Genomic DNA, 14216 nt, shown 5'->3' on the forward strand with positions numbered 1-14216 from the left:
GATGCTGGTGAAGGGCTCCTGATCAAAGAAATTGGACCTGTGATCCAATTCCTTGAACTGAGTCTGAATACCTTACCAACCCCTATGGGTTTAGCACTTCCCCATGAATGTAATAATAATAGTGTTCAGAACAATTTTGTGTAAATGTAAGTCTAAATTTATGCTGAATTAAATAGGGGCTACCAAAACCTCAAATATCACCTGCAGCTTCAATGATGGCAAGCCATACTTTATATATTACCAAGGCTACTAGACTTCATGTATATATATATATATATATATATGTATATATATTAACAATTTAACTATAGCACATGCTCTATAATGCTCATTTGTGTTACAAAGCATACATGCATATCCCATCATGATACGTAATTCTATATGTTAATGCAGGACATAAAGTCGTGCTAGTATTTTTCCTGTGGAATTTGAGTAATAATAAACTTTTTTTACTGAATGTAACTTGCATGTCTGCATGCTATTTTCTATCAGTAGGAATTTATGTTCTCCACATAATAAATTATTTTTCAGTAAATTTTATATGCATACAGTATATATATATTTTATTTATATAAATAGTAATAACATTTACATAAATACATAAATCAAAGTTGTTGAGCCCACAAGTATGCAACATTAACCTGTGATGGAATTAAGCCTTATCTGTGTGTGCAGAGCTCAACGCCTTAATTTACAGCCCATTCAACACATCCAAGACATACCACATCTGAACACACTAAGCTTTTATTAACAAGTACTGTATTTGACAGGTTTCTGATAGGAGTATATTAAATCCACAGTTTAATTTGCATCTCTTATCTGTAAAGAATGAGAGACTACTTATCATCATAAGTATTACAACTGAAATAATGCACACATGAGCACCACTATTAGAGTACATCTGTTCTAGATGATCCATAAAACTTCACTTGCTGGAAACTTGAACATTAGAGTTCCGGTATCTATTTGTGCTCTGATACAGATTTGACCCATCATGAATAAATATACTGAAGGTTGAAATGTCTCTGAATCCCAACCTTTATTGTCAAGCCAACAATTTGACCTGGAACACAAGAAATGAGTTTTCATTATCCAAGCAATAAGAATGCAGAACATCTGTTGCAACACTTGAGTACTTTCATCTTATTTTCAACTCCCTTCTTCGGCTTAATGTATTTAGTTTCACAGTTTTTCACACTATCTAAAATACCATGAAATAATCCAATATATTTTTCTTATTTTTTTAGCACTAACCTTATACAATAACACAGCTGGCCCCCCTCAAAAGAAAATATATACCGGTATGTATTTGGGCCTCCAATGCTGTTTACTTAAGTATAACAGGTCTCAAGCTTTTCTTTGGGTTGCTTCTTAATTTCTACTAAAGCTGTGCATTACTGAAGAGTATTATTCACTAGGTAGGCATACAGGTCTTACAAATCCCATATACTAATGGGACAGAAATCTTCCATAAATGTTCCAACTTCACTGAAACATGAAATACCATTAGAATATTAATATGTACATCAGGTTTTTTTATATGGACTCATTAATAAGCATAAATAACTAAAAATTATTACAAAATCTGTAAAAGAAACGTTTGTACATTACAATTCTATGTCCCCCTCGCTTTAAGCAATGTTATGTGATGTCCTAGTTTTATTGGTAATTCAATTTGTTACAATTTGCAAAGCAGATCAAAGATTCTTATTACAGTAGGGCCCCGCTTTACGGCATTCCACTAATACAGACATTTCAAATTATGACCAAAACTCGCTATATGGCTCCCCCACCTGACTTTCTAATACGGTCATCGCGCCCCACTCGATTTGTTTACATGCTCCCTGAGCGTCTCCACTATGGAAACTTTCCAAAAATTCAAGTGTTTTAAAGTTATTTCATGTTTTATATATACTCTGATAATTATACTTGTGTACCTGTACCTAAATAAACTTACACACTGTGCTGGCATGCAGGTACACATTAAAATCACTAAGAATGTCTTATTCGTCTTGAGGATGCCATACAAATGATGATAATACTACGCAATAATAATCACTGAGGCGCATTAAATGTTGTATACAGTGGACCCCCGGTTCGCGATATTAATCCGTTCCTGAGAGCTCATCGTAAACCAAAATTATCGGAAAGCGAATCAATTTTCCCCATAAGAAATAATGGAAATCAAATTAACCCATGCAAGACACCCAAAAGTATGAAAAAAAACCTTTTACCACATGAAATATTAAGTTTAATGCAAAAGAATAATTACAATAACAATAGAATAATGGACACTTACCTTTAATGAAGATCTGGTGATGATTGATGGGATGGGAGGAGGGGAGAGTGTTGAACCTATTGTTTAGAAGGGGAATCCCCCTCTATTAGGACTTGAGGTAGCAAGTCCTAATGAGTGATGTAGGTCCTGCTTGGCAATTTCTTCCAAAACAGGCCTGTTTCGTCACAAACACTTGTTCAGGTTTCAATCCTTCAGCCTCTATGTACTCCTTGATTCATGCACATATTTTTCAGCCACTTTGTGGTTTGAACTGGCAGCCTCACCATGCCTAATCACACTATGTATGCCACTACGATTCTTAAATCTTTCAAACCAACCTTTGCTGGCCTTAAATTCACTCACATCACTAGTTGCAGGCAATTTCTTTACCAAATCGTCATGCAACTGCCTAGCCTTTTCACAAATGATCGCTTGAGAGATGCTATCTCCTGCTATCTGTTTTTCCATTTGTCCACACCAATAACAGTCTCAACATTTTCTAACACTTGCGGTCGCTGTTTCGTAATCACAGTTGCACCTTTTGCAAGAACAGCTTCCTTGATTGCCATTTTCCTGCTCACTATAGTAAAGATGGTTGATTGGGGTTTACTATACAACCTGACCAGCTCCGACACACGCGCTCCACTTTTGTACTTTGCAATTATCTCTTTCTTCATTTCAATAGTCATTAGCACCCTTTGTCTCGAAGGGTTGGCACTAGAAGCTTTCTTGGGGCCCATGGTGACTTATTTTGCAGAAACAAGCACCAAAAACAGTGATAATATGGAATGTATCCTTAGATGCGCGCACACTGGCTGGCTTGTAAACACTGGCACACACGGTTCAGTTCAGGCCACACGTGGACACGTCTCGTACGAATCGTATCGCATACCGGGTTTTGTAACGGGAACCGAGGCAAATTTTCTGCGATATAATGCATCGGTTACCGGATTTATTGGATACCGATAGCATCGCGAACTGGGGGTCCACTGTACTACATTAAACATTTTCATTAATCCATCCATGATATTTTTTCAAAATTATATAATAAACACACTATGTAACATATAAATACACCCCACAGTAGAATAAATTAACATAAATATGAGATGTTATGTGTATGAACCAAAACCAGACATGTTCGTCTGCTTGTTTACACAACTTCGCGTCTCTATCCTCTCTCGTTTACTTGTTCTCTCTCGTTTATTCGTTTTACCTTGTTTACTCACCTCTCGCCCTACATTAAGACTACAAATATTTTAAGTAATGAGTGTACTGTACATATATGCATCTTATCACTAGGGTGCTTGAAATGTAGTATATTACGTGTGGGTCGGGTGGCCTGGCTGGTTACCATACCTCCCACACCTGACTTCCTACAAATAAATACTACTCACCTCTCGCCTTACATTAAGACTACAAATATTTTAATGTAAGTAATGAGTGTACTGTGTGTGTGTATTTTACTTTTTATTGTTTGTAATGCCTAGATCTATTGCTAACTATATATGTTAGTGTAAACTTGTTATCTGGCATTTATAAGTGGAAAAAATGGTGTTCTGCTTTCCCGTGGTAGCCTGGAATCTAACCTGCTGTATAAGTGGGGCCCTACTGTATGTGGAATTAAGTGTTTTTGACCTGACTGAGCTTAGGACAGCTGCCAAGTACTTGGAATACATCTACAGCAAACAGTAAGATATTTTTCAAAGGTAATAATACTATACAGTACAGATTTTTAATTAATTTAAAACAATTTACTAGTTGCCAATTTAATGTATAATTTGCTATCAAGAATTTAATCTGGCAGCCAAAGATGCCTGATACATATATTTAAAGAACTTTTTTTTTTATATGTATAAGCCATTTTCCACCATTTATTGCCCTTGTGAGCAGCCACATTTTCATCATGGAGGGAATTATCAGCTAAATGGACTATGTTGGCTTGTTTCCTATGCAAAGCATGTACTCACCTATTTGTGGTTTCAGGAGTCAAGTCCTAGCCCCCACTTCTCAACTTAACAGTTTCACTTTCTCTTAGCCTTGTGGACCTTAACGTATGAAGGCTGCCTCCACCATTTCTTTGTTGAGGTTATTCCACTTTCTGACATCCTTGTGCCTCTGGTGATATACTATGTACTATACTTACTCTCAGGTCCTCTTTGAATGAGGTCTGCAGCCTCTGTCCCTGAAGTCTACACTCCATGCCCATCTTCTGGCCTCTTCCTCAATCTTCATAACCTTGCATTTACTGGGGGTTGAATTAAAGCAACCACTTGTGTGTTTGTCCAGATCCATTGCAACCTTTCCCTGTCCTCATCTGTTAATATTCTTCTCATCAATTTTACATCAGCAGCAAACATAGATACATCTAACTCGATCTCATCAGGTATGTCATTCACATAAACCAGAAACACTACTGGCCCTAATACCAATCCATAGGTACCCTGCTTGTTACTCCTCCCCATTCTGATTCCTTGCCCTAAGGTACTCTTGCATCCAGAGTATGTTCCCAGTTATTCCTGCCTGCTTCTCAAGTTTTCACTCCAATCTCACTTGGTATACAGTGTCAAATGACTTCTTTCCATGAAAATGCAATCTACCCAGCCCTCTCTTTCCTATCTCAACTCTGTTACTTTGTCATAGAATTACAAAAGGTTGGCAAGCCAAGAATTGCCATCTCAAAGCCTGGGATGGATATCCTCCTATGTCAGACGTACAGTAAACACTAGTTCCAGCCTTGCTGGCACATTTCATTTCTCTATTATCATATCCCTAACACTGCAGGCACGAAGTTTTTTCCCTGATTCCCTCTTTGAATTTTTGTCAGCAACAACTTTATTACACCAACTTGATTACATGCACTTCCTTTAGCACTCCTCACCACCCTTCCTAATTCTACCTCTGTTATACTCTTCACCCTCACTGATCTCAGATCAGGCATATTACACTTTTTAGCACACCCCACCCTGCTGAGCTGTATGCCCCTTTTGAGTTTAGTGTTTGGTTATGATCATAATAATAATTTGCATGCAAGGGGACCCACATACTCCTAGCTTGTCCTACTGGTGGGTTTAGCACTTAGTTCTGATTATAATAGTTATCCTCCTAGTACTACAGGAGTTAAACATCCCTCTGTAGTTCATTCAATTCATGGGCTAATTTGATGATGGCAGTAGAAACAATGTTTGAAAGTAATGTGATGTGAATATGTATTAGTCTGAGGAAATTCAGTGGTGTGATATCAAGAAAAGCATCAATGGAATAAGCTAGTTGCCAGCACACTGTTTCTAATCAAACACAATTGTGCTAATGGCTTCATCACAGTCAGTTGTCAGATACAGTATTTCTTTGCTTACATACTGAAAAGAGCAAACTTATAGGAAGGGCACCAGTGCTGTATGACCCTTGTCAGTTTAGCACTTTATTTGATTATAATAATATAGAAAGGCACTCAGTGCCACTCTGCAGGTGCTGTCAGACTGTGCTGATAGTTGAACATGTTTTGAATGAGTAACTCGTTCACTAAAGAGCTTACCATTATTGTTTACTTCAAAGGCATCCTGGTATGCTTGTTCTGCAAGCCATTCTTCCTAACAGCCCCACAGACCTGCTACTCCAAGTATGACTCAGCACTGTGCTGAGGGTCACAGTGCCTTTTTGACAGCAACAGATTTATTACACAAACTTTGATTATACTTCCTTTAGCACTCCTCACCACCCTTACTAAGTCTTCACCCTCGCTAGTCTCTGATTAGCAGCTTGCTGTACTCAGGAGACTGCACTCTCCGGGCTCCGTATTGGCCACACTCGCCTTACCCATGGGTATCTCATGGAATGACATGCTATTCCTCTGTGAGGTTTGTCGGGTCCCTATTTTGGTTCTTCACTTGTAGATTGCCCGGTTTACCAGCGAGCTTGCAGATTTACCTCCAACGCCACCGCCACCGCCCCCCCCCCCCCACTCTTACCTTGTCTTCCCTTCTTGTAGACGGCCCTGCATTTGACTTGCAATCACTTTTTGACTTTGTCAGCAACTGCTTTACTGTATGAATTTTGACACATAGCCCTTAGTGTCCCCTCTAGCCCTTCTCTCCCCTCCCTCTCCACCTAGCTGTTTATAGCCTCAGCACTTTTCTGCTCTGCAGCATTGAATGCCTCTAGTGGGTTTAGCACTTAGTTATGATTATAATTATAATTTCCCCTTCTTCATCCTTAATGTCAGCCCCTTCAATGGCCAAAAGTCTCATGGTTCTAAGAACTGGAGCTACCCTCCTTTTGGATCAAAGCTGATTTCCTACATACTTTATGGATTTAGCACTTTCAGAAATAGAAAGAAACAAGCCACCAATACCCAATAATTTGCTTATATAGGGTTTAGCACTTCATTATGATTATAATAATTTGCTTTATATAATTAATGACTCGAGGTACATGTTAGTTCGTTGGTTATGACAAGCTACAAGAAGTAATTTACATGCCAAGAAAATCTTTATATCTACTAGTAACACTCACCTACTTGCTCATGCCTTTTCAAGCAAACTCTCTCGTATTTCATCATACCTGCAACAACAATTGTTAATAGTTAAATGCATTTTATTGTACATTAAATGGTAAAAAAGCATTCTTCCATTAAAGTTTAACACAAAATTTTGGTCTGAGGAATTAGACCTTTTGGTCTCCTTCCTCAGACCGAACCTAATTACCCCCCAATCCCCTCCTTCCTTATCCCATCCTCCCCATCCCCCTCCTTTTCCCTTTCATCCTTTCCCCATCCCTTCCATATCCCCTTCCTGTTTTCAGGCTTTGGGATTCTTCCCACAAGCACTCTAGTTCCGAGGTAGAGGGAAGGGTACTGTGGTCCATCCCATTCCACCGAGGTCTGTGGTGGTGTAGTTTACCATGGAATCTGGATCACCTGGGGATGTCCCACTCCCTCTCTGGTCTCCTGGGGGGTGGCTTTGAGTGTCTTTTGGGTGATGGGTGCATCTCTGGAAGCCGCCTTTCAGATTCTGGGGGATGGTGGCCAAAGGAGGTATTCTTTGTGGCGGATATTTGGCCACCCTTTCTTTTGTCCACCGAGGTGGCTCAGTAGATGTGAGGTTCCTATCCCAGACTGCTGGTTTACTGACATGAAGGGTCGAGTATGGCACAGGTTTCATGCCACATCTACACTACCTGTGGTGCTGGGGTCCTCTTGTGCATGGAGGGGGATTTACGACCCTTTCATTCTTCCTAGGAGCTATCCCTCCACATTCCCCCTCCTTTTTTTTTTTTTTTTTTTTTTCTAAATAATAAAAAGAAAGAAGTGACATAACCATGGAGTCCCAAGTCCATGAAACAGCTTCCCCGGCCCCTTTCTGTTACCGCACCTTGTTCCGACCTTACCTCATTATTTGACCACTCTCCAGACATTTCTCATGCCACTGTACCTCCTGCTGGTGCTGTTTTGTCACCTGCTTCAGGTACCGGGGTTCTGCCTAACTCCTTTGATACATTCGACCTCCTCACTTCTTTGACCATGCTTCCAGTGCGCCGATTTTCAGATCGCCTGCCTGTTCCATGTCAGACCAACTCCAGCCCCACACCTAAATGCCCAAGACCATTACCTGATGATACTCCTTCACTTCCTTCTCATTCTGCCCAGAAAAGACTGGCATGACACTCCCTACCCTTACGTGCTGTTTCAAAATATACAATGGACTAAGTCTTTTACTCTGTGACCGACTTCTTCTCCTATCTTTCCGATCATAGTATTAGCAAGGCACTCCTATACCATATTGGTCGAGATATATCCTTTCATGCTCTCAAGAGTGGTGCACGCATCGTCATGGTACAGAATGCTAGCCAAGCTCACGATCTTTCTCTCCTAACAACCATACGTAGATGCTGTTCCTGCAACTATTGAAAAACATCATTCTCTCAATTCTTGTAGGGGTACTGTCATTCTACCTCATACCATTGTCCAACAGAATTTCCAGACATGTGGTGATGACATTCTGGAAAAGCTTGAGCTCCAAGATCTCCCAATCCTCAAAGTAGACACTTATGTCCTCCCTGCCCGCAGGTGGAGATGATACCCTTGCAATATAGCTTGCTTAACTTTTGACTGTCGTGAGCTTCCATCCTCGGTTTATATTGTGGGACACCATTTACAAGTTCAAAAGGTGATCCCTACACCACAACAGTGTAGAAGTTGCTGGCATTTTGGTCATCCAGTGAAATATTGCAGGTCCATAGTCGAATGCCCAGTCTGTGGTGCCAACGACCATACCAATACATCTTGTAGTCTACTTCCCTCTTGCCTTAACTGTTGTAAGGCTCATCCATCTTACTCTCACTGTTGCCAAGTTTACTTAAATGAGCAAGAAAATCATTGTCTCAAAGAGGCAGAAGGCTTTCCTTATGCTATGGCAGTCTCTCATCTATACCTCCAGGGGAGACTTCCCCGTATTTCTTATTCTCATGTTACTAAACGACCCCCCACCTCTGGGGTCCCAACTTCCACAGCCTCCTCTATGATCACCCCTTCCACAGTCACCCGTCTCTAATTTTTTTGCTGTCCTGGACTCAGAGGTCCCTACCTCAACACCTCATTCTGTTCTCGCCTCTACCTCTTCTCACTCACAGGTTTTTGTGTCTACAAGACCTCGTACAACAACTCCTCCCCATTTCCCCTCTACTGCTCCGAAGTCCAAAAAACCTCCATTGTTAAAATCTCCTTTAACCCCTCCTTCCCTTCTACCAACAAATTTTTCCTTTCCAGTCTCTGTTCCTGGTTCTTCACCTCTAACTGGCTCTGATCCGAGTGTGGAGGTTCATCATCCTCCTCGTACAATGCGTTCCTCTTCTATCCCCTCCCAAGTTTCTTCTTCTGCCCCCTCCCAGGTCACTTCCTCTTCTGTCCCCTCTCAAGCTTCTTCTCCAGTTCCCTGTACCCTTTTGCCAACCCCCTACTTTGGAACATTCCATCGTCGCCCCTTACTCACCCTCCTCCTTCCCTCTCCAATATAGTCCCACATACAATGTCCTTGTCCTCTGAAACACTTGAAGTTATCCCTGAATATGTTGAGGAGACTAGACCATTGATGGACACTGATCCACCTCCTGTTCCTCCTCTTCACTCTTCTCCATCTGTACAACTCCTTTCTTCACAGCGTCCCAATCCTTTGCTGCTTGTGCATTGTTCGCTGCCTCCACACATGGACTTTTCTAACCCTTCTAATCTGTAGATCCTCTTCAAGGGAGGGCTCCTTGTTGTGATGAAGAGCCTCTTGGTCTGAGGAATCAGACCTGTCGGTCTCCTTCCTCAGACCGAACCTAATTACTCCCCAATCCCCCCCTCCCTATCCCATCCTCCCCTTTTTCCTTTCCTCCTCCTCCCCACCCCTCCCCTTTGCCCTTCCTCTTTTTGGCCTTTGGGATTTCTCCCACAGGCGCGCTAGTTCCTAGGTAGGGGAAAGGATACCGGGGTCCATCCCATTCCGTTGAGGTTCTTGGCGGTGGCGTAGTTTGCCGTGGAATCTGGATCACCTGGGGATGTCCCAATCCCTCTCTGGTATCCCGGAGTAGCTTTGGGTGTCTTTCGGGCGACGGGTGTATCTCTGGAAGCCACCTTTCGGATTCCGGGGGTGGTGGCCGAAGGAGGTATGCTTTGTGACGGATATCCAGCCGCCCTCTCTTTTGTCTACCGAGGTAGCTCGGCAGATGTGAGGTTGCTATCCCGGATTGCTGGTTTACTGGCATGAAAGGTAGGGTATGGCACTGGTTCCATGCTGCATCTGCGCTGAGGTCCTCTTGGGTGCGAAGGGAGATTTCTGGCCCTTTCATTCCTCCTGGGAACTATTCCTCCCTGCTCCCCCCTTTTTTTATTCTTTTTTTTATTTTTATTTTCTTTTCTTCTTTCTTTTTTTTTCTTAAAAACAAAAAACAAAGGAGAACTCAATCCATGAACCCACTACCCCCGGGCCCCTTCTTGATACCGCACCCCATTCTGACCCTGCCTTGTTTTTAGACCACTCTTCGGACACTCCTGATGCCCCTGTACCTCTTGCTGGTGCTGTTTCCTCACCCGCTTCAGGTACCGGGGCTTCGACTGACTCCTTCGATTTGTCTGACCTCCGCTCTCCTTTGACTATGCTTCCGGCCTCTCCCTCTACGGTATGGCAATTTTCGAATCGCCAGCCCATTTCGCACCGGACCAACTCCGGTCCTACTCCTAAACGCCAATGTCAATCTCCTGATGATGCTCCTTCGTTACCTTCCCATTCTACTCAGAAAAGACCGACACGTCATGCACTCCCTCTCCAAGCTCAGTTTCGGACCACACAATGGACTAAATTCTTTACTTTAAGACTGACTTCTTCTTCTGCCTATCTTTCTGACCATAGTATTGGCAAAGTGCTCCTGCGTCATGTTGGTAGAGATATTTCATCTCATGCTCTCAAGAGCGGTACGCGCATCGTCACTGTCCAGAATGCTACCCAAGCTCATGATCTTTCTCTCCTTTTGAATATCGATACTACTCCTATCACTATTGAAAAACATCTTTCTCTCAATTCTTGTAGTGGTACTGTCATTCTGCCCCATACCATAGTCCAACAGAATTTCCAGTCATGTGGCAATGACATTCTTGAACAGCTGGAACTCCAGGATCTCCCAATCCTCAAAGTAGACACTTATGTCCTTCCTGCCCGTGGGCAGAGACGTTACCCTTGCAATGTGGCTCGTTTAACTTTTGACAGCCGAGAACTCCCGTCCTTTGTATATGTTGTGGGACATCGGTTACAAGTTCGAAAGGTGATACCTACACTGCAACAGTGTAGAAATTGCTGGCGTTTTGGTCACCCAGCGAAATATTGCAGATCTATAGCCGAATGCCCAGTCTGTGGTGCCGACAACCATTCTAATACATCTTGCAGTCAACCTCCATCTTGCCTTAATTGTAATGAAGCTCACCCTTCGTACTCCCGCCATTGCCAGGTCTACTTAAATGAACGTGAAATCCGTTGCCTCAAAGAGGCAGAAGGTCTCCCTTATGCTATGGCAGTTACTCATCTCCGCCTCCAAGGGAGACTACCCCGTGTTTCTTATTCTCGTGTTTCAAAACATCCCCCCACTTCTGGGGTCCCATCTTCTGCAGCCTCCTCTGTTGTTACCCCTCCCATAGCCACTCCAGCATCTAATCCTTTTGCTGTCCTTGGCTCTGACGTCCCGACTACAACTCAGTCTGTTCTCACATCTTCGCGTCCTTCCTCACAAGCCCCAGTATCGACAAGACCTCGTACGACACCTAATACCAATCGCCCCTCTACTTCTCAGAAGTCCAAAAAATCCACATTGCTCAATACTTCTTTGCCCTTTCCTTCCCTTCTTCCACCTCCACACTTTACCTTTCCAGTCTCTGTGCCTAGTTCTTCCCCTCTCTCTGGCTCTATTACAAGTGTGGAAATTCACCCTCCTCCTCGTACTATGCCTTCCACCCCCATCCCCTCCCAAGTTTCTCCCTCTTCTGCCACCTCCCAGGTTTCTGCCTCTTCTGTTCCCCCCCACACTTCATCTCCAGCCACTTACACTCTTTCGTCCCCCTCTACTTTGGTACAGTCCATTACTGTCCCAATCTTTACTCACCCTCCCCCTTCTACCTCCAATATGGTCTCCCATACATCCTTGAATTCAGAAACACTTGAAGCCATTTCAGAATATATTGCAGAGACTAAACCTTCAATGGACACTGATTCACTTCCTGTTCCTTCTCTTCCCTCTCCTCCATCTTCACAACCCCATTCTTCGCAACGCTCCGTTCCTTCGCCGCTTGAACGTCTTCCAATGCCACCACACGTTGACTTTTCTAACCCCTCTAGTCCGTAGGTGCTTTTCCCTACGGATTCCTGGTATTTTCTTCATCGCCAATCATGGCCTATTTACAGTGGAATATCCGCGGCCTCAGGGGTAATCAGGGTGAGCTTCAGATGTTGCTTTCCAGATTTTCCCCTGTTGGTGCTTGCTTACAAGAACCAAAATTACACTCAGCTGTTTTCCAACCTATCTCAGGCTATAATTTATTGTATTCTTCGGATCCTTTCTCAGATGGGACCTTTAATGAAAGTGCCCTTCTATAATTTATTGCATTCTTCGGATCCTTTCTCAGATGGGACCTTTAATGAAAGTGCCCTTCTTCTATGCAATGATATTCAGTACTGTCAACTCTTTGTCCATACCTTGCTGCATTACACTGCAGCCCGTATCCACTTGAATAAGTGGTTTACAATATGTTCTTTATATCTCTCTCCTTCTCAAGCATTTTCTATCCCAGACTTTGCCTTTCTTGTTTCATCCTTACCACCACCACTTCTGTTACTTGGTGATTTTAACGCCCACCATTTCCTCTGGGGGGATCTCATTGTGACTCACGTGGCATCCAGTTGGAGGCTTTTCTCGCCTCTCACCCCCCTCCATGTTTTAAATACAGGTACTCACACCCATTTTGATCCTCGTATTCATACTCTCTCTTGCATCGATCTATCAGTCTGCTCTTCCTCCACTGCACTAGACTTCACCTGGTCTGTTCTACCGGACTTACATGACAGCGATCATTTTCCAATCATTCTTACTTCTCCTTCATATTCACCACCTTTCCGTAGCCCTCGCTGGCAATTTGATAGGGCAAATTGGGACCTTTACTCGCAGCTCACTGCTTTTAGTGAGGTTCCTTCTTCATCCTCCATTGATGAGCTCCTACACCTCTTCTCGACGTCAGTTTATACCGCAGCTTCTCATTCTATACCCCAAACCTCAGGCAAGCATTCTCAGAAGTGCGTGCTTTGGTGGTCTCCTGCTTGTGCTTGTGCAGTACGTTTGAAATGCGCTGCATGGGGCAGGTACCAATACAATAGAACCAATGAGAGACTTCTTGATTTTAAGCAGAAGCGTACGATCGCTTGCTGTGTCATCCGTGATGCTAAACGCACTTGCTGGTGAGACTATGTTTCCACCATCACCTCTGCTTCCTCTATGAGTGCAGTCTGGAAAAAAGTGAGGAAATTGAGTGGTAAATACTCTCCTGACCCGGCTCCTGTTCTACGGTTCGCCGGTATTGATGTAGCAAACCCTCTTGACGTTGCCATTGAAATTGGCACTCATCTGGTCCGTATTTCCGGGGGGCTCCATCTATGCCCCTCGTTTCTTTCCTCAAAGTCTGCCAGAGAGTTAGTACCCTTGGACTTTTCTTCTCTCAGAGAAGAACAGTATAATGTGTCTTTTTCACTTCAGGAACTGGAGGCAACACTCTCAGCTTGCCGATCATCGGCAGCTGGACCTGACGACATTCATATTCGTATGTTACAACATTTACACCAGTCAGCCCTTGTAGTCCTCTTACACCTCTTCAATCTTATTTGGGCACAAGGAGTTCTTCCCCAGCTGTAGAAATCTGCCATTGTTCTCCCTTTCCGCAAGCTGGGTACTACAGGACATGATGCCTCCCACTATCGTCCCATCACTCTTACTAGTGCACTTTGCAAAGTGATGGAATGTCTGGTAAATCGCCGTTTAATGTGGTATTTAGAGACACACAACAATCTTTCCGCTAGTCAATATGGCTTTCGTAAGGGCCGTTCTACCATAGACCCCTTACTACACTTGGATACGTATGTTCGTAATGCCTTTGCAAATAATCACTCGGTTATTGCCATATTTTTTGACCTTGAGAAGGCATATGACACAACTTGGAGGTATAATATTTTGGCCCAAGCCCACTCCTTAGGCCTCCGAGGCAATCTACCATCCTTCCTTAAGAACTTTTTAACTGACAGACACTTCCGTGTTCAAGTCAATAATGTGCTTTTCCCGGACTTTGTCCAAGCTGAAGGTGTCCCTCAGGGATGTGTTCTGAGCACAACACTTTTTCTCCTTGCTATAAATGATTTGGCCTCTGTTCTTC

The 14216-nt window shown here is 43.0% G+C and overlaps 1 protein-coding gene across 9 annotated transcripts in view; it reads right to left on the bottom strand.

Moving 5' to 3' along the window:
- Window positions 1-548: 548 nt before the first annotated feature.
- LOC128686781 (protein prune homolog 2) overlaps window positions 549-14216 on the bottom strand; it is a 123345-nt gene continuing 109677 nt past the window's right edge. For 7 of the 9 annotated variants that reach the window (XM_053773839.2, XM_070082231.1, XM_053773841.2 and 4 more), the window contains 2 exons: window positions 6791-6838; window positions 549-1488 (listed from right to left, as the gene is read on the bottom strand). In XM_053773839.2, the coding sequence (XP_053629814.1) occupies window positions 6799-6838 (40 nt within the window). In that variant the 3' untranslated portion in view covers window positions 549-1488; window positions 6791-6798. The remainder of the gene's footprint in view (window positions 1489-6790; window positions 6839-14216) is intronic. The other 2 variants (XR_008406700.2, XM_053773838.2) reach the window with 2 other exon arrangements.

This window comes from Cherax quadricarinatus, chromosome 7 (genome assembly GCF_038502225.1).
Source record: "Cherax quadricarinatus isolate ZL_2023a chromosome 7, ASM3850222v1, whole genome shotgun sequence".
In the NCBI taxonomy this organism is placed as follows: Eukaryota; Metazoa; Arthropoda; class Malacostraca; order Decapoda; family Parastacidae; genus Cherax; species Cherax quadricarinatus.